We start from the raw sequence: 18545 nt of genomic DNA on the forward strand, positions 1-18545 counted from the left end.
CCTGTGTGGCCCAGTCGCTCTTCCTGCTTATCGACCGACCTCATGTGGATCTGTTCGCCTCTCGGACGAACAATCAACTGCCGATCTACTGCGCCAGGGGCCCCGACCCCGGGGCATGGCGGATCGACGCTCTGACTATGCGATGGGAGGGGCTGTTGGCATACGCCTACCCGCCCATCTCCCTCATTTCACGGGTGCTGACAAAGATCGAGCAGGATCACTGCAAAGTTCTCCTGATCGCCCCTTTTTGGCCCCGACAGCCCTGGTTCCCACGGCTGGTCAGGCTCCTGGTACACAGGCCGGTAGTTCTCCCACAGCACCCGGACCTCATATACCAGCCCGGGTCCAGATTAGTGCATCCGACTCCGAGGGACCTGCACCTGACGTGCTGGGTGCTGTCACAAGATCCCTCAGAGCAGCGGGCCTTTCGAGACGGGCTGCGGAAGTTGCCGCCCAGTCCCGAAGGGCCTCAACCCGAAGAGTTTATGACTGCCGACTACGCCATTTCTTTAAATGGTGTAGGCGGCGAGCTATTCATCCCGCCGATACTTCTGTAGAGGAAGTCGGGGATTTCCTCCTATATCTTTTTGATAGCGGGCTGGCAACGGCCACGGTGAAAAATTACCGTTCGGCCATTGTGGCAGTCCACGGAGGATTCACCGACGGCTCGACAGTCTCAGATAACCGGGCGATTGGACAGCTGACTAAGGGGATGTTTGTCACCCGTCCCCCGGTGCGCAAACTGGTCCCATCCTGGGACCTCTTTAGCGTGCTGTCAGCACTAACAAAACCCCCTTTTGAGCCACTGAGTGGGGCCACGCTACTACATCTAACGGTCAAAGTGGCCTTTTTGTTAGCGGTCGCTACGTCTCGCCGACGTAGCGAGCTACACTCCCTTACGGTGGCGGCGGGGCACATCCGGTGGGAACCCGGAGGTGTCCGCCTGGTCCCTGCGGCGGGGTTTTTAGCCAAAAATCAATCCGGTGCTTTCGAACCCCCGGATATTTTTCTTCCCGACCTTAAAACCTTTTCGGCGGTCGCGGGGGACAAGCTTTGGTGCCCGGTACGGGCGCTAAAGTGGTATATCGATCGCACAAAGTCAATCCGAACCGGCCACGAACAGCTGTTCGTGTCCACGGTTCCACCATTCCGACCAGCGTCCCGCGATACAATCGCGCGTTGGATAGTCACAGCCATCCGCTCGGTGCCGGGCGGATGGCCAGCGTCCGATGGTCCAGTTCATGCCCACGAAGTACGGGGAGTGTCGGCCTCATGGGCTTTCTTTAAAGGGGTCTCCATGAGTGACATTACAAGGGCGGCCTCCTGGAAAAGCCCGTCCACGTTCTCTGACTGCTACCTGAAGGACGTTCTACAGGTGGATGGGAGAGCGGGTAGAGCGGTTTTACAGGCGGCCAGCCGAGCTGCAAAGCCAGGACAAGCTCCACCTCGGCAGTCACGTGTTTAGGTGAGTTTTTCCACGGTAATACAGTGCTAACAATACTTATAATGTTTTGTTCACCCGTGGGACGATACCCCCTGTACGTTTTGGGCATGGACCACTATCGGGCCTAGCAGCCGCGAAGCGTTCTCTGAATTTTGAGCGCGCCGGGGTCCTACGCCCCCCCACTTAAGACATGCAGTAGCACCGCGTATACCCACCACCTTTCCTCGGTGCGAGTCTATGCAAATTAGTAATTCGACTCTACCGGTAAGTAGAGTGAAGTAGACTCCCCCCCCCCCCACAGTAGTGTGGATGGGGTCTACGAACGAATACTTACCGGTAGAGTATCCCTCCCTCCTTCCCCACATACTCGGTCCTTGGGTGCTTACATTTAGTAGGGCTCATCGAAAAGAGGACAACTCCGTGACGGGCATGTCGCGGGGTGTTATGGGTAGGACGGTGGAGGGCGCTATTGTGTGTAAAAGTCTTAGCATTCTGCCTCGCGGCATAGGGAATATGCAAATTAGTAATTCGACTCTACCGGTAAGTATTCGTTCGTAGACCCCATCCACACTACTGTGGGGGGGGAATTTGGCTGTTTCTCACTAATCTGAAAGGAGCAGCTGATGACACTTATTTCAAAATCAAAGTCAACATCATGTAGTCTTGACCCTGTTCCTACCTCCTTGATAAAGATGTGCATGAATGAACTGGTTCCAATTTACCCGTATCGTCAACTTATCACTGGTTACATGTATTTCCCAGACCCACTCAAACATGCTCAAATTTCTCAGCTCCTGAAAACCCCCAAAACTTGACTGTGAGGAGCAATTATCGACCGATTGCTAATATGTAGAGTAGGCATCTTCTTTTTTATATGCGCCATTTGTAATTCTGCAATTCGGAGCCCTGACATTTCCATAAGTGAAAGCGATTTTGTTTAAATATACATTGTAATAAACCAAGAGGTACCTGGCACAATTTTGACAGCCCATGCCTTTCAACTAAATCAAGGTAGAAGATTTTGAGTCCCTAACTTCAGCATTTTTGACAGACCTCAACAACCTCTGAGATAATTGAGGTATTTAAATGATCAAATGTTCATATTTGCAGGGGTATTTATTTATCTCTGAATGCGCAGGGGGTGGGGGATGTTGACAAATAATCTAACAGCAAAAGGCAATCAAACTCCGACAATTAAAATGAGATGATGAAAATCCTTTTCACAAATATTTCGAAATGTAATGTGGGTGAGGGTGTTATACGTCTCTCTTAATATTTATGCATGGCGTCATAATTCTAACCCCAAATGAGGCTATGGCGCACATTGGCCACTACTTGCAGTGGCTGCGCCCACAGCCTCGTTTTGGGTTAGATTGACGACGTACCTTAGCTCACATATTAAGAGAGACGTATTCGGAGGGACAGAGGTTATAATAACTTTGTATAATTGGATTGGGAATTGTATTTAAAATGATTGAGGATGTTAAGCTTTAAAGATTCATATAACATTCATAAAATTTCTATACTTTTATTATTTGAGGGGGGGGGTGTTTGTCTCGTCATGTCGTTCTTTTAGATTTGTAAACTGTTGATTGGTGTAACAAAAATGGTAGTGTTACAGGGGTGTGGGAGTCACAAGATAGTTGCTCACTGTGTGTTCCCTTGTTGGACTAATTGTTATGCTAAATATTGAAATAAGATTAAAGATTGAAATATGAAGTACATTATAATAAACCATATCCATTCTATCTTTTCCCACTTCCCACCTGTTAATTGACCATTGTTAGTTGCATCATGATGCAACTTGCTCTCTAATCCTACCCTTTCATGTCTCCCTGCATTGTTGTCGAACAATACATTTACCACTTTTATGGTCCAGTAACCCATCCTTTCATTCTAAACATCCTTTGTCCTCGCCACTTTACTCCTACTGGTTCATAGCCACACATTGTCTCTGAAATAGAAACTGTGATTGGCTGTTATTTTTCCGCTTCTTTCTGGATCCTTTCCTTTATCCCTTTCCCCCTCTCTTTTTCTATAAATGGATATGTATTTGTTTGTACTTGTTTTATGCCTCTGAAGAAGGTCCGGATTGAATCGAAAGCTAAGGCCATCTACCCTATTCATTGTTGTACATTATAATAAAGGATATAAATATGAGGTTGTGTCAATTATCTATCCTTGATGAAGAAAAAGTAAACACATTATCCGCATAAATGGATTATTTTGTCCCGACTTTTGAGCATAGTTTTCATTCAATGGGCTATGTCAGTGTATTAATTTTATTATCTCAACTGCACTGAGTATTTCCCCGCTAAGCCAAATAATAAGGGTAATTACCTAGTGGACTAAAATTATAACAGGTCCTTGCTCTATGGTTAAAATTACACGGTATTTTCTTGTACGGAGCGCATTGGGTATAATTCACGTGCACGCAAGTGTCTTCACATTGGCGACCAATCGGGGGGTATTTGTTGAAGAACCAATCAGACCATAGAGCAACTATGATCAGACCAAAACATTTTTCTAACCTGATGAATTTGGCATCAGTGGTATTTTGGTTCCCTTCTCAACAAATCATCGGTACCTCCATGACCAAATCCATAGTCACCGTCAATAAACGTGCCGAGTTACTCGACCAAAGGCTCGTAAGAGATTGGTATAATAGCTTCCTCAACAATAATCATTGGTATAGCAGAGGAGAAATCGGACTTAAAAAGTTTGAATAGTCACAGCCAATATCCGCAGAGTTTATCCGACTTAAAGGGAAGAAAGTAAACACCTTATTAAAAAAAATGCACTGGTTGGCGGTCCGCAGGTTTAATCGTGTTGAACAGATGGTAGCAAAAAGGTTCAACGTTATATCTGCAAAATTGTATTGAAAATAATTGTTTGCTTTATTTCCAATAACGCTACGATTTTAGAATCTTGGGCCCTTTACTTGTGCATCGCGATTTATGGAGCGCCACGTCCCACTATACATATCGTTAAGTTGTACATATCGTTAAGTTGTTACAGCACTAAATAGAGCGAGTTTTCGGAACATGCTGGGTGTATCTACTGTTTGTTTACCACCGCTTTTTGTTGGTGGTGGTGGGGGGGGGGTAAGAGCGTCGGAGGTTATTGGAAGTCCGAGGTCGCGCCACCCCTTAAATGATCCCACGGCGACCTCCTTCACCAAGCAGCAGGTGGCCTGTCTCAAAACCAGACAACACACCACTCACAATACACTGATCAGAATGTAAGGTTAGGTTGGGCTCCATTTCACATGCTTACTTTATTTGTGTAAGCCCCCCTCCCCCCCGTCCTCGTCCATTTCTCATGCCGTTTGGAAGTCAATGCTTTTTTATAAATTATTCTCCATTTAATCTTTTCAACAATTGAGTCACCTGTCAGAAAGATTTCTAGGAAGTCTGGTAACAACATCGACCAGTGGTTGACATATGGTCGCCTGCGAAACATCAAACTGAGTTACTTCATTCATTCAATGCAAATTCGTGAGATTTGTTTTGTCCTGGCACCCAGCCTCTTCGACCCTGCGCGGCAATGAATGAACCACTCCGGAGAACCATGCTTAGCACAACGCGAAAGTAACCCGACCAAAAAGGGCGGATCGAATGCCGAGTGGGCGGGCAAGGGGCAATGGGTGAACCAATCTGGAGAACCATCTGCGAAACACTGTCCAATGAGTCGCCTGTCAGAAAGATTTCTAGGAAGTCTGGTAACAACATCGACCAGTGGGTGACAGACGGTCGCCGCCCAAACTTCCTCCAATCGGAAGACTCGTAAGTGGGAGTTCGGGTCAGGGTTTTGTAGACTTGCAACCCGACGTCTGAAACGACACAACGGTGTTGAATTCCACAACGATGTTGTTGAACTCGGCAAGGATGCCATGCCACTGGGCCTTCTAATTTCAATCCAAGATGGCGCGGGTTACGCTTTTAATAGTATAGATTTGTATTGTAACAATGATTGCTGCCATACCTGGTCAAGAAAATATCGTGGGGCATTTATCGGGAGTCCATCCAACAGCTCCAGATGAAAAACCAAAACGATGATTTACAATGGAAATACTTCCTTCTAAATGCTAGTTTTTGGAAATTAAATCAACTTCTGGTCAAGAACTTTTTATTTGGATTGAGCAAAGGTAGTATAGGCTCTGATTATCATTTTGCAATAAACTTAGCCTTGCTCAAGGCAGTCGCATTATTCGCTCCGAAAAGACGCCGCTGTAAACCCACCCGTATACCCTGTGCGTGGTGTGTGCGATCACACCGCATGACACACTCGTATACACACTGTCACATTGTGCAACTATTGTGCACACAAGCCATCCGCACTCGTACAACTAACCGCATGCGGAGGCCGTCAGGCCGACAGCCTTGTCGGGTCTGTAACTTCCGGGTTTAATGTGTTGTATTGAAAAATTTCCACGGTCTCCGCATGAGGATAGTGTACGGGGGCATCGTGTTGTGCGATGTTACTCACAGTGAATACGGGTGGGTTTTTATACAACGGCGGTCTTTTTTCGAAGTGAATAATTCGACTGCCTTGAGCAAGGCTACAATAAACTACGTCTAATTTTTGGAATCTCATGCAAAATCCGTCATTTTTTCAGGAGCGTCACTGAAAATCCTTCAAAAATGGCGATCGAAACTGACGTTTTTGACCTAAAATAAAAAATATGGACGCTTGACAATGTTTAATTTTGATAGATTTTAGGTACTGTATAAGGGGCTGCAAAACTCATAGAAATTACAGTAGTGCTGTGCCAGAAAAAAAATTACTGACAGACAATATTTGCTTTGTTTTTGGTTAAATTTGTTGCAACATGGAAATTGCAACATGTGGGCCTACTATTTACCCCAACCTGACTCCCATGATTATACCACTGAGTCTACCAGGGTAAGTTACAATGCTAAAAAAAAAAAAAAAAAAAAAACTGATCACAATTGATCATGAATTTGTCATATCACCCTCAATTTTGTAAGCTACAAAGGACTTACCTCTCACAAATTTGAAGGCTGCGCAACCTAATTTTCGTACCCTTTACAAAAGTGAGTAATGCATGAACTATTTTCAGACTTTTTGGTGAAAATTGAGTCCAAGCTATCCATACTTAAACCTTTCCCCCAGAATCGTATTTTTTTTATTCGGCAGCCATTCAAAAGTGTTTAGGTTTTTTTTGACACCCCGGTATACAAATGACCTGTGCTACTTTTGACAGTATAATTTATTTGATGGGACTTGTAGCTACATGTATGTGGCTCGCTTCACCAGGTTGGGATACAAGGTGTGACATGAAAGTGAAGTTTTCAAAAGTGTTTGATTGTTACTTGTTTAAAGTTTTTATTTGGGAAATATGTTACATTTTTGTATTTTAAAAGCAGTTTATCGGTTAGTTTCCAAAACTTGATACCAAATTGCAGTGCAGATGTAACATGGACACGTTCATGTTCATATTAAGCAACTTTAACAGTTTTGGGGATATAAGAGCAGCCCAATGGCCATATGCAGAAACTAACCTTTTAAGACATCAACAGAGAAGCACACGTGAAAACTGTGCACATTGCAGAAAGTGCAAACACTATTTATTTATTGAAAAGTAAATAAATACTATACAAAATCAAACAACAGAAAATTCTTAGACGTTGGACTGGTAGTGGTAGGGGGATGGACAGGGTTGCCTGTGTTCTGGCTATTGCCAGAATTCCAGCTTTTTCAAATTTTCCCGAATTTTTCCGGCGCTCCGTGTTTCATAAGGACGGAAAAAAATATCTGGAAAAAAAATTCCGGCGCTCTGTATTTCATCTGGCCGGAGAGTATATATATATGAAAAATGATTTCCGGCGCTCCCTAAATAATAATGTGCCGTCAACTCAACAACACGCAGAGGGCAGGTATGAACTAGTCTTTACTCAATGCGTCAGCGATCAATTAATATAAAGTGCAGTGCATACTACATATGCAAAACCAATCATTGACACCTTGAGCCAAGACTATTCCTATAAAGACTATAATGCAGAAAAAAGCCCTCTGTTGTCGATGTTGTGAAAGGCCCTGTGAAAATGCAAGACGGCTTTGTAGCTTACTAGTAACCTAGCCTTGCTCAAGGCAGTCGCATTATTGGCTCCGAAAAGACGCAGCTGTAAACCCACCCGCTGTATACCCTGTACATGGTGTGTGCGATCACACCGAATGACCCACCCGTATACACACTGTCACATCGCACGAATACTGTTCACACAAGTCATCGCACTCGTACACCACTAACCGCATGCGGAGGCCGTCAGGCCATCAGCCTTGTCGGGTCTGTATCTTCCCGTTTTAATGTGTTGTATTGAAAAAATTCCAATAGTGGACGAAATTGGGGGGGCTCTAGGATATGCTAGTATGCAGCTCATGAATATGTATATCGTTCGTCAGACCTATCAGACAACACAGGATGTGAGGCAAATGAATTATTCATTTTGACGTCCAATCACGCACTTCCCTTATCACGACCTTTGGACCCTATCATGCGTCCGTGGTGGTGGTGTGTGAGGTAAACATGTCTCGTCTTTCGCGGGCATTATGGTAATGAGCTGACCGTGGGAACTCTTCGCTTATTATAGTAATGAGGTCAGTGGCTTCAACACAGATCCTACAAGGCTGTCGGCCTGACGGCCTCCGCATGGGATGCGGATAGTGTACGGGGGCATCGTGTTGTGTGATGTTACGCACAGTGAATACGGGTGGGTTTTACGCACAGTGAATACGGGTGGGTTTTTATACAGCGGCGGTCTTTTTTCGGAGTGAATAATTCGACTGCCTTGAGCAAGGCTACTAGTAACCCAAAATTAGTAATAATTGCAGCAAATCTGGGAAAAAATTGGAAAGAAGCTGATTTCAACTGATAATGGTAGGTACATGTATGGGTGTCAGTTACCACCAAAAAAAGTAAGGACCAATTAGGGGTGGGGAAATCGTTTCCCCGGGGGGTAATTAAAACCCGGGGGTTAATTACCCAAAATTTACCCAAAGTATGTTGTGTTTGGTATCACATGAAAGGAAATTTAATTTTAAACCAAGTAGGTGATGTTCATTTTGTCATTTTATCATCCTGTGAAAAGTTACACTTGATTTAAGATGTGGCGCTTGCTAACACAGGATCAACAAGGTCAATACACACATTCTAATGTAAAAACCTTAAAACTATTATTTTACAATACTATGTGTCTATCAAAGTGTACCACACTGTTTGAGGGTTCAAATTAACTTGGTTTAAGACATTTTTAGTGGATACTACTGGAACTGACAAGCTGCTACATTTCATGGTTTGGTACTGCCTCTCCCCTTCCTTGCAGTTGCAGCAAATTGTTGTTAAAAGATTGCTGGAGCGATACTCCGACAAGCATCTTGAGTCCCAATTTATTGTTGGTATAAATCTCCCAGCCTCTTCCAAGGAGCTCAAAGAGCGGTTTTGAGATGCTTCAACATCACAACTTGGAGGTGTTCATGGAGGGAGTGTTGTGCTGTTGCATTTGGTGTTGGTGGTACACGATCAGGATCTATTTTTTCCTTGGCTGCTTGCTTTTGGCAACCTTGCCAGGACGTAATGTGGTCAGTGCATGTCAATGCATTGTTACATAGCTAACTTTGAAGAACGTCCCATAGTATCATGAAGGCACCTCCATGGTAGTATGCGGTAGTTAACAGCCGGAGGCAGTGAGGGAAGTTGGAGAGAGAGTTTAAAGTGAATGAAGACATTTTTTGCATGGCTTTTCTAAGAAAATAAATCATTTTAAGGATCTTCAGAGTTGTTGCTGGCCAGATCGGTTCCCTGAGGGAAGGACAACAGCAGGTATGCCGGCAGTTGGAGTGGACCAGACAACCCCTACCCAAGAAAGCACTCCCCTCGTAACCTGACATCTCAACAGCGATAGGATAGAGGAAACTAAAGATAAAAGTCAAACAGATTTGAAGATCTTGAAAGCATGTGACACCAGGGACGTCAGTCAAAAATCCCTTACACTGTAAAAAAAAAAAAGATGAAGCTAGGGTGCCTGTTTAATCACTGTAAACTTTACTGTGGAAGTTTTGTAAATTGTGCCTTGAAGGGGTAGTTTACAAAACCTCCACAGTAAAATTTACGGTGCTTTACCTGGCAGCATAGGGCGCCAGGTAAAGAACCGTAAATTTTATAGTTTTTTTTGTACAGTGTAAGAAGCAAGCTCACAACAGCGACCCAAGATGCCCCAAAGATGCCCCCACAGACACACTAGCAGCTCAAGGGCCACCATGCCGGTAAATCAAATGGTCGGTTTACTGAAGAAGGAGTTTCGCATTATCAGCCAGTTCGGTGAATCAGGTCACGATAAAACCTTGTTCCAGCATCTCAAAATTGCTGAGAGTAGAGAGATAGATGTTGTTCGTTTAGCCACGCAGAAAAAAAACCAAGCAAGCTGTAAGAGTGCAGGAGGTGAGTGCCGTCAAGACCAACCTGATGAAGCAGCTCCAACAGATTCAAGCTGACTTGGCTGCTCTCAAAGCTTCCACCTTAACCATAACAGCAGAGAGGCCCAAATGCTCCAAAAACACTGCCCTCTCATGAATGTGGCTGTAACGACAAGCCAGTAAACGACCTGAATATGATCACTGCTTCACCTGTGGTAGCTCTAAGCACTTCAGGAGAGGCTGCAAACAATGACGACGACCCCAGCAGGCAGGAGACGGCAACGTGGCGAACGGAGGGATGAGTAGCCGTCCTGACATCCAATCAATCTCAAGAAATTCAATGTCTTCAATTAACCAAAACCTCTATACACTCACTTTCATTTGATACCAAACACAACATACTTTGGGTAAATTTTGGGAACATTAACCCCCGGGTTTTAATTACCCCCCGGGGAAACGATTTCCCCAACCCCAATTGGTCCTTACTTTTTTTTGGTGGTAACTGACACCCATACCTACCATTATCAGTTGAAATCAGCTTCTTTCCAATTTTTTCCCAGATGAATCCTAATATAGGGATACTATACAGATAATTTTTCAGGTAAATAGTTGACATACTTGCTCACGGTCAAAAAATGAGGTTTTTTTTTTACTTTGTTGGTGGAAGGGCCTTGGGCTGCAAGTAAACGAAATTGCATTTTCAATTCCATATATAGCCAGTTGCCATGGTTACGGCTCATTTTGTTTTTTGGCCATTTTAGGCCGATTTTGGGGTCTGAAAAACTGGTTTTTAGCTCATATTTACAACTCCACCCCACCAAAATGCAAAATTATTTCAAAAAAACTTGTATATCACTACAAAGTATCATCCTTTGCCTTCCTTCAGAAAAAAAATTATTGCTTTAAATACATGTATCACCCTTGTGCTATTTTTGCATCGTGCATTATAGTATGTTTTTAGAACTTGCAAAATCGCTATTTTTACCCTATTTTTGGACCCCAAAATGTCCACTTGCCAGGGGTCTCAGAAAATTTTCCTTTCGGCTGTGATTAGGGCCAATATTGGTCTTTTCATATCTGGTGAGAAAAACTTGGGCAATTGTATCCTGTTGTGACAGTACTGCCTCAAAACTAGACTTTTTTCCCCAAAGCGTGAAAAAAATGCTTTTTAAGGGTCTTTTCAAATAATATTGACATACGTGTCCACGTTGAAAAAAAAAGGAACATTTTTCTGATACTTTGTGGATGGTAGGGACTTGGGGTCCAAATAAACAAATTTTACATTTCAAAGCATTATATAATACGTTGCCATGGTAACATTTCATTTGTGTTTAGGCCATTTTTGGCCGAGTTGGGGGTCTGAAAACTGTTTTTTAGTTAATATTTACAACTCCACCCCACCAAAAATAAAAAAAAATTCATAAAACCTTTTCCATCACTACAAATTATCATCCTTGGCTTTACTTGAGACAAAAAATTATTGCTATAAATTTCACCTTTGTGCTTTTTTTAGAACGTGCATTAGAGTATGTTTTTAGAACTTGCAAAATCAACATTTTCCACATATTTTTGACCTCATTTTTTTTTTCTTTTCAGGAGAACATTTTCCTTTTGGTTTTGAATAGGGCCAAAATTTGTCTTTTTATTTCTTGTAAGAAAACCTTGGGTAATTGTATCCTGATGTAACAGTACTGTCTCAAAAATAGACCCTTTTCCCCAGAAACATGGAAAAATGCATTTTGAAATATTTGCTTCATTTTGAATTTATAACAGAAAGAAGTATTATTTTCCATCAATCTGGCAGATCTTCATAAGCACTCTGTAGGCTTAGTGCATTACCCAACATTGATCAGGACTTGTTGATGACCTAAATCTTATAATAGATGTTAAATTTGCATCAGGGATAAAGAACATTAATTTTGGTTTTTACTCATACACCGATGTGTGTTAGCACTGTATACTCAGTACTTTCCCGAGTCCTGTGAAAAAATATCACAGGCATGTTACTCGGGTGGGATTCGAACCCACGACCCTTGCAATTCTAGAGCAGTGTCTTACCAACTAGACTACCGAGGTTGCCCGGCAGCTAGAGGCAGTTCGACCTAAATCTTAGATTTTGCCCCACCTCGGCTCTGGCCCAATCATATTTCTTGACATTTCATAAAACAAAGATTTGTGAACAGCGGCTCTTTTTTTGGAAGTCACATTTTTGAATTCCCTTTACAAATCAAGAAAGTTTGTGCAATCTAAATTTGTATTGGTTCTCAGAATATTTCAATTTTGGTTGTGATTGGGCTATCGTTATGGTTTGCATGTCTGCTGGGGCGAAACACTTTGGTGTTGTGACACTTCTGCATCAAACATGGTAATTTTTGTAAAAACAAGAAAAATGCATTTTGAAGATATCCCTTAGTTTGAATTAATAAAACACAAAAACGAGCATGATTATTAAACAATCTGGCACTGTTTCCATGCTCTTTAAAGTAACAAGTACAATGTGATTATTTTTAAGCCATAACCATGCTTTGCCACTGAGAGTTCTTGTTTTGTCATGACTACTTTACCTAGTTGTACAGGTATGATTCACATTGCAGGAAGAGAAGTAGTGCGATGAGCAGTCTTTACAAGTTGTCTATACATGGCCTTATAACAGTCTCCTTGGTCCCCTGCCTGCTACCATACCCAATCAGAACAAAGAGGCTCTAAAAGTGCGCAAGTACTGTCTCCAAAGTATCTAAATGGCCATTCACCTGCTTTAGCCTTCTGTAAGCAGTTCCCCCACCCATGGTGGGATTCCTTTAAATTGTACTGTTGCAAACAATAACAAAGGTTTATTTTTCATGTGATAAACACTTCAGCAGGTAATGTTTGACAATGTTTTTTGTTCATCGTTCTCAGAGACATATATAACAAATGAATTAGTAAGATAGTGAATGGAAAAAATAATCAAACTAGGATGAATAAACCTTTGTCACTGCAATTGCATCTTACTTATTTATGTTGAGCAGGTGCAAGTAGTTACAACTTCTATCAATGTTGTTTCATTAAAGGAACACGTTGCCTTGGATCGGTCGAGTTGGTGTTTAAAAAGCGTTTGTAACCGTTTATTTCAAAATGCATCACCCCAAAACATGTTTCTAACCATATGCATTTTATAACAAACGGTTACAAACGCATTTCAAAGACCAACTTGACCGATCCCAGGAAACATGTTCTTTTTAAATGATCTCTTACGCTCAATCTTGCAAATCATTAGTATCATTGTTTTTAACAACACTTTTATGCGGAGGCTTTTTAATTTCCCACATTTGTGTTGGACATGATTGTTTATGATCTCTATCTCTATGAAAAGTTTTACATTTGGTAGCAGGCAGGGAACAAGGAGAGTAGGCCCTGTATTAAAGACAACTTGTAAAGAATGCTAATCGCACTCTACTTGCAATGGGATCACGCCTGTACAATAGGTAAAATAGCCAAATCAAGAACTCTCAGTGGCAAAGCACTAGTTATGGCTTGGTTGGATACCATTATGTTTAAATATAAACTTTGTTTTCAATACTCAAAGGGCATTCAAACAGTGCCAGATTTTTACAAGCATGCATTGATTTTGAAAAAATTACTACACTATTGAGCCAGGTAGTGTCACAACAGGATACAATAAACCCAAGTGTTTCTCCCCAGAAGACATGAAAACACCAATAATCTCCCCAATCACAACAGAAAGGGAACACTTTCAAAAAAGAGGTGCTATTCACAAAACATTGTTTTATGCAATTTCAAGGAATATGATTGGGGATGGGCCGGGCAAATTCTAAAACGTATGTCCTCAATCATTCCTGATCAATGTTGGGTAATCCACTAAGCCTACAGAGTGCTTAAAAAGAGAAGCAAGATTGATAGAATTATTACTTTTTAATGTTATAAATTCAATTTGAAGAAAAAACAATTCAAAATGCATTTGTCTGTTTTGGGAAAAAAGGTCTATTTCTGAAACAGTACTGTTACATCAGGATACACTTGCCCAAGTTTTCGTACAAAAAATATCAATGTTGGCCCTTTTCAAAACTAAAAGGAAAATATTCAGAGACTACCCCCTGAATTTTTTTAAATTTTGAACGCAAAAAATATGGTAAAACTGTTGATTTTGCAAGTTCTAAAAACACACTCTAATGCACAATCTAAAAAAAGCACAAGGGTGAAATTTATAGCAATAACTTTTTGTCTCAGGTAAATCCAAGGATGATACTTTGTAGTGGTGTAAAAGGTTTTATGAAAGATTTGTGTTTTTTTGTGGGGTGGAGTTGTAAATATTAACTAAAAAACAGTTTTTCAGACCCCCAAATCGGCCAAAAGTGGCCTAAACACACATGAACTGTTACCATGGCAACGTATTATATAATGATTTGAAATGTAAATTTTGTTTATTTGGACCCCAAGTCCCTACCATCCACAAAGTATAAGAAAAATATTCTTTTTTCCCACCGTGGACGACGTATAACGATATTATTTGAAAAGACCCTGTTTTGAGGCAATACTGTCACAACAGGATACAATTGCCCAAGTTTTTCTCACCCGATATGAAAAGACCAATGCAAGCCCTAATCACAGCCGAAAGGAAAATTTTCTGAGACCCCTGGCAAGTTGACATTTTGGGGTCCAAAAATAGGGTTAAAATGGCGATTTTGCAAGTTCTAAAAACATACTATAATGCATGATGCAAAAATAGCACAAGGGTGATATTTAAAGCAATAATTATTTTTCTGAAGGAAGGCAAAGGATGATACTTTGTAGTGATATACAAGGTTTTTTGAATAATTTTGCATTTTGGTGGGGTGGAGTTGTAAATATGAGCAAAAAAAAACAGTTTTTCAGACCCCAAAATCGGCCTAAAATGGCCAAAAAACAAAATGAGCCGTAGCCATGGCAACGGGCTATATATGGAATTGAAAATGCAGTTTCGTTTACTTGCAGCCTAAGGCCCTTCCACCCACAAAGTATACAAAAATTATTTTTTTTACCGTGAGCAAGTATGTCAACTATTTACCTGAAATGACTCTTAATTGATATATATATCTAGTGTATCCCAACCTGGTGAAATGAACCATACATGTATCTCCATATGAAGATACAGACCTCTAAAAATGCCAAAAACACAAAAAGTCAACTCGAAGGGGCGGGGCTTAATTTTTTAGGGGGTCATATCTCAAAGTTTTTGAGGAGAAGGGTTCTAAATTTGTGGGTGTGTTCATGGCACCCATAGAGGACTGTTTAAGTAAATAAAAATTGCAAAATCTGAGATGGAGCCTGCCAACCCATCAAGTGATTTAGCATAGAGCCATTTATATGTTGTTGATATTGATTTAAAGGCAGTGGACACTATTGGTAATTGTCAAAGACTAGCCTTCTTAACATTTAAAAGCATAAAATAACAAACCTGTGAAAATTTGAGCTCAATCGGTCATCGAACTTGCGAGATAATGAAAGAAAAAACACCCTTGTCACACGAAGTTGTGTGCGTTTAGATGGTTGATTTCGAGACCTCAAGTTCTAAATCTGAGGTCTCGAAATCAAATTCGTGGAAAATTGCGTCTTTCTCGAAAACTATGGCACTTCTCACAATGTTTTATACCATCAACCTCTCCCCATTACTCGTCACCAATAGGCCTGGGCGAATTATTCGAATATCCGGTTAATGGCGAATAGGTTTTCCTATCCGTAACCGCGAATGCCTTTTTTTTTCTAACCGGATATCGGCATAGGGCGCGAATAGCTATTTATAAACCGGATAGTTCTGTAATTACAACCAAGTAACCGGATATTCTTTAATATCCGAATATCCGCGGACGTCGGGCGACAACTGATATGAATGTTTTGTCTGAATCCTTATGAAACTTCTATTAAGACAGCATAAAACAGCATAAACTAAGTATTTAACTATGCTCACCTCCGTGAAGAGTTAAAACAATGACATTTCTGACATAATTTGTTCAAAGATTACAAAAGTTTTCCTTCACGTAGAGTCAATCACGATCAAAAGAAAAAGCAAATCGCCATTTTTAAATTAGATCCGGTCATTTTTTATGAATGAACCGAGTGACACTGTCTAAAACTAATATCAGGCCGCCCATAAGATCTCATTCACAAACGAACAGCGCCCTCTAACGGCAAAATAAAAGAAAATAATTTTTTTTTTTTATTCAATAGCGCCCTCTAGCGGCGAAAAAAACTATTCGAATATCCGGTTAATTTCGGATAGTTGGCCGGCGGTATCCGAATAACAAAATTTCACTATTCCCCCAGCACTAGTCACCAAGTATGGTTTTATGCCATTAATTTTTTTGAGTAATCACCAATAGTGTCCACTGCCTTTAACAAAGTACATTTAATACCAAATAATTAACTCATCTCAACAGACCTTGTTTAAACAGACTATAGAAAATTACTGGTGGTTAACAATCTGTGCCATCTCTTTCTTTTATTTTTTTCAGACAAGTTGGAAGGAACACAAACTGGAGCAGAATCTACTGTCATCTTTATGGGAAGCAAAAGTGCTGTAAGTGCAGATTGAGTGCAGTTTTAAATTTGTAAGAATATCCCACTTTTTCAGTATTTTTTCTCCTACTAGTTGTAATTATTTGTTCAATGTTTATGGTAAAACAAAAACTTTTGACGGACAGTGATCTCATCACACGTCTTTTGGGAGGGCGGGCCTCCCTCCTAAAGTAAAAGGCTTCCCAGCCAAAGAATAAATGGCCCTGCTAAAATGTTTGGCCGACCTGCCAAACAAAATTACGATCAGACTATTTTTAGCCTGCATTTAATACGATCGAAGCCGACTACCAAATTCCAAATTGCAGCATTAAGCTTAGAAGATTTCACGATATTATCGAAAATCACGATACCAGTTCTGGAACAATTAAGATACCGACTTGGACTCCACAGTGAGGAGTCTGACTTGGATTCCTCAGAGAGGACTCTGACTTGGATTCAATAGAGAGGACTCTGACTTGGACTCCACTGAGAGGACTCTGACTAGGATTCAACAGAGAGGACTCTGACTTGGAATCCACATTGAGGAATCTGACTGGGTCTCCACAGTGAGGACTCTGACTTGGATTCCACAGAGAGGACTTTGACTTAGATTCCACAGAGAGGACTTTGACTTGGATTCCACAGAGAGGACTCTGACTTGGATTCAATAGAGAGGACTCTGACTTGGACTCCACTGAGAGGACTCTGACTTGGATTCAACAGAGAGGACTCTGACTTGGAATCCACATTGAGGAATCTGACTGGGTCTCCACAGTGAGGACTCTGACTTGGACTCCACAGTGAGGACTCTGACTTGGATTCCACAGAGAGGACTTTGACTTGGATTCCACAGAGAGGACTCTGACTTGGATTCAATAGAGAGGACTCTGACTTGGACTCCACTGAGAGGACTCTGACTAGGATTCAACAAAGAGGACTCTGACTTGGAATCCACATTGAGGAATCTGACTGGGTCTCCACAGTGAGGACTCTGACTTGGACTCCACAGTGAGGACTCTGACTTGGACTCCACAGTGAGGACTTGGATTCCACAGAGAGGACTCTGACTTGGATTCTACAGAGAGGACTCTGACTTGGATTCCACAGAGAGGACTTTGACTTAGATTCCACAGAGAGGACTTTGACTTGGATTCCACAGAGAGGACTCTGACTTGGACTCCACAGAGAGGACTCTGACTTGGATTCCACAGAGAGGACTTTGACTTGGATTCCACAGAGAGGACTCTGACTTGGATTCCACAGAGAGGACTCTGACTTGGATTCCACAGAGAGGACTCTGACTTGGATTCTACAGAGAGGACTCTGACTTGGACTCCACAGAGAGGACTTTGACTTGGAATCCACATTGAGGAATCTGACTGGGTCTCCACAGTGAGGACTCTGACTTGGACTCCACAGTGAGGACTCTGACTTAGATTCCACAGAGAGGACTCTGACTTGGATTCCACAGAGAGGACTCTGACTTGGATTCTACAGAGAGGACTCTGACTTGGATTCCACAGAGAGGACTCTGACTTGGATTCTACAGAGAGGACTCTGACTTGGACTCCACAGAGAGGACTCTGACTTGGATTCCACAGAGAGGACTCTGACTTGGATTCAATAGAGAGGACTCTGACTTGGATTCCACAGAGAGGACTTTGACTTGGATTCCACAGAGAGGACTCTGACTTGGATTCTACAGAGAGGACTCTGACTTGGATTCCACAGAGAGGACTCTGACTTGGACTCCACAGTGAGGACTCTGACTTGGATTCCACAGAGAGGACTTTGACTTAGATTCCACAGAGAGGACTCTGACTTGGATTCCACAGAGAGGACTCTGACTTGGATTCTACAGAGAGGACTCTGACTTGGATTCCACAGAGAGGACTCTGACTTGGATTCTACAGAGAGGACTCTGACTTGGACTCCACAGAGAGGACTCTGACTTGGATTCCACAGAGAGGACTCTGACTTGGATTCAATAGAGAGGACTCTGACTTGGATTCCACAGAGAGGACTCTGACTTGGATTCCACAGAGAGGACTCTGACTTGGATTCTACAGAGAGGACTCTGACTTGGATTCCACAGAGAGGACTCTGACTTGGACTCCACAGTGAGGACTCTGAC

At 42.0% G+C, this 18545-nt stretch overlaps 1 protein-coding gene across 3 annotated transcripts in view; it reads left to right on the forward strand.

Moving 5' to 3' along the window:
* Positions 1-18545, forward strand: part of LOC139944494 (cytoplasmic dynein 2 light intermediate chain 1-like) — a 416808-nt gene that overhangs the window by 319739 nt on the left and 78524 nt on the right. For all 3 annotated transcript variants that reach the window (XM_071941536.1, XM_071941544.1, XM_071941530.1), the window contains one exon: positions 16369-16433. In XM_071941536.1, the coding sequence (XP_071797637.1) occupies positions 16369-16433 (65 nt within the window). The remainder of the gene's footprint in view (positions 1-16368; positions 16434-18545) is intronic.

This window comes from Asterias amurensis, chromosome 1, assembly GCF_032118995.1.
Source record: "Asterias amurensis chromosome 1, ASM3211899v1".
NCBI classification, from domain to species: Eukaryota; Metazoa; Echinodermata; class Asteroidea; order Forcipulatida; family Asteriidae; genus Asterias; species Asterias amurensis.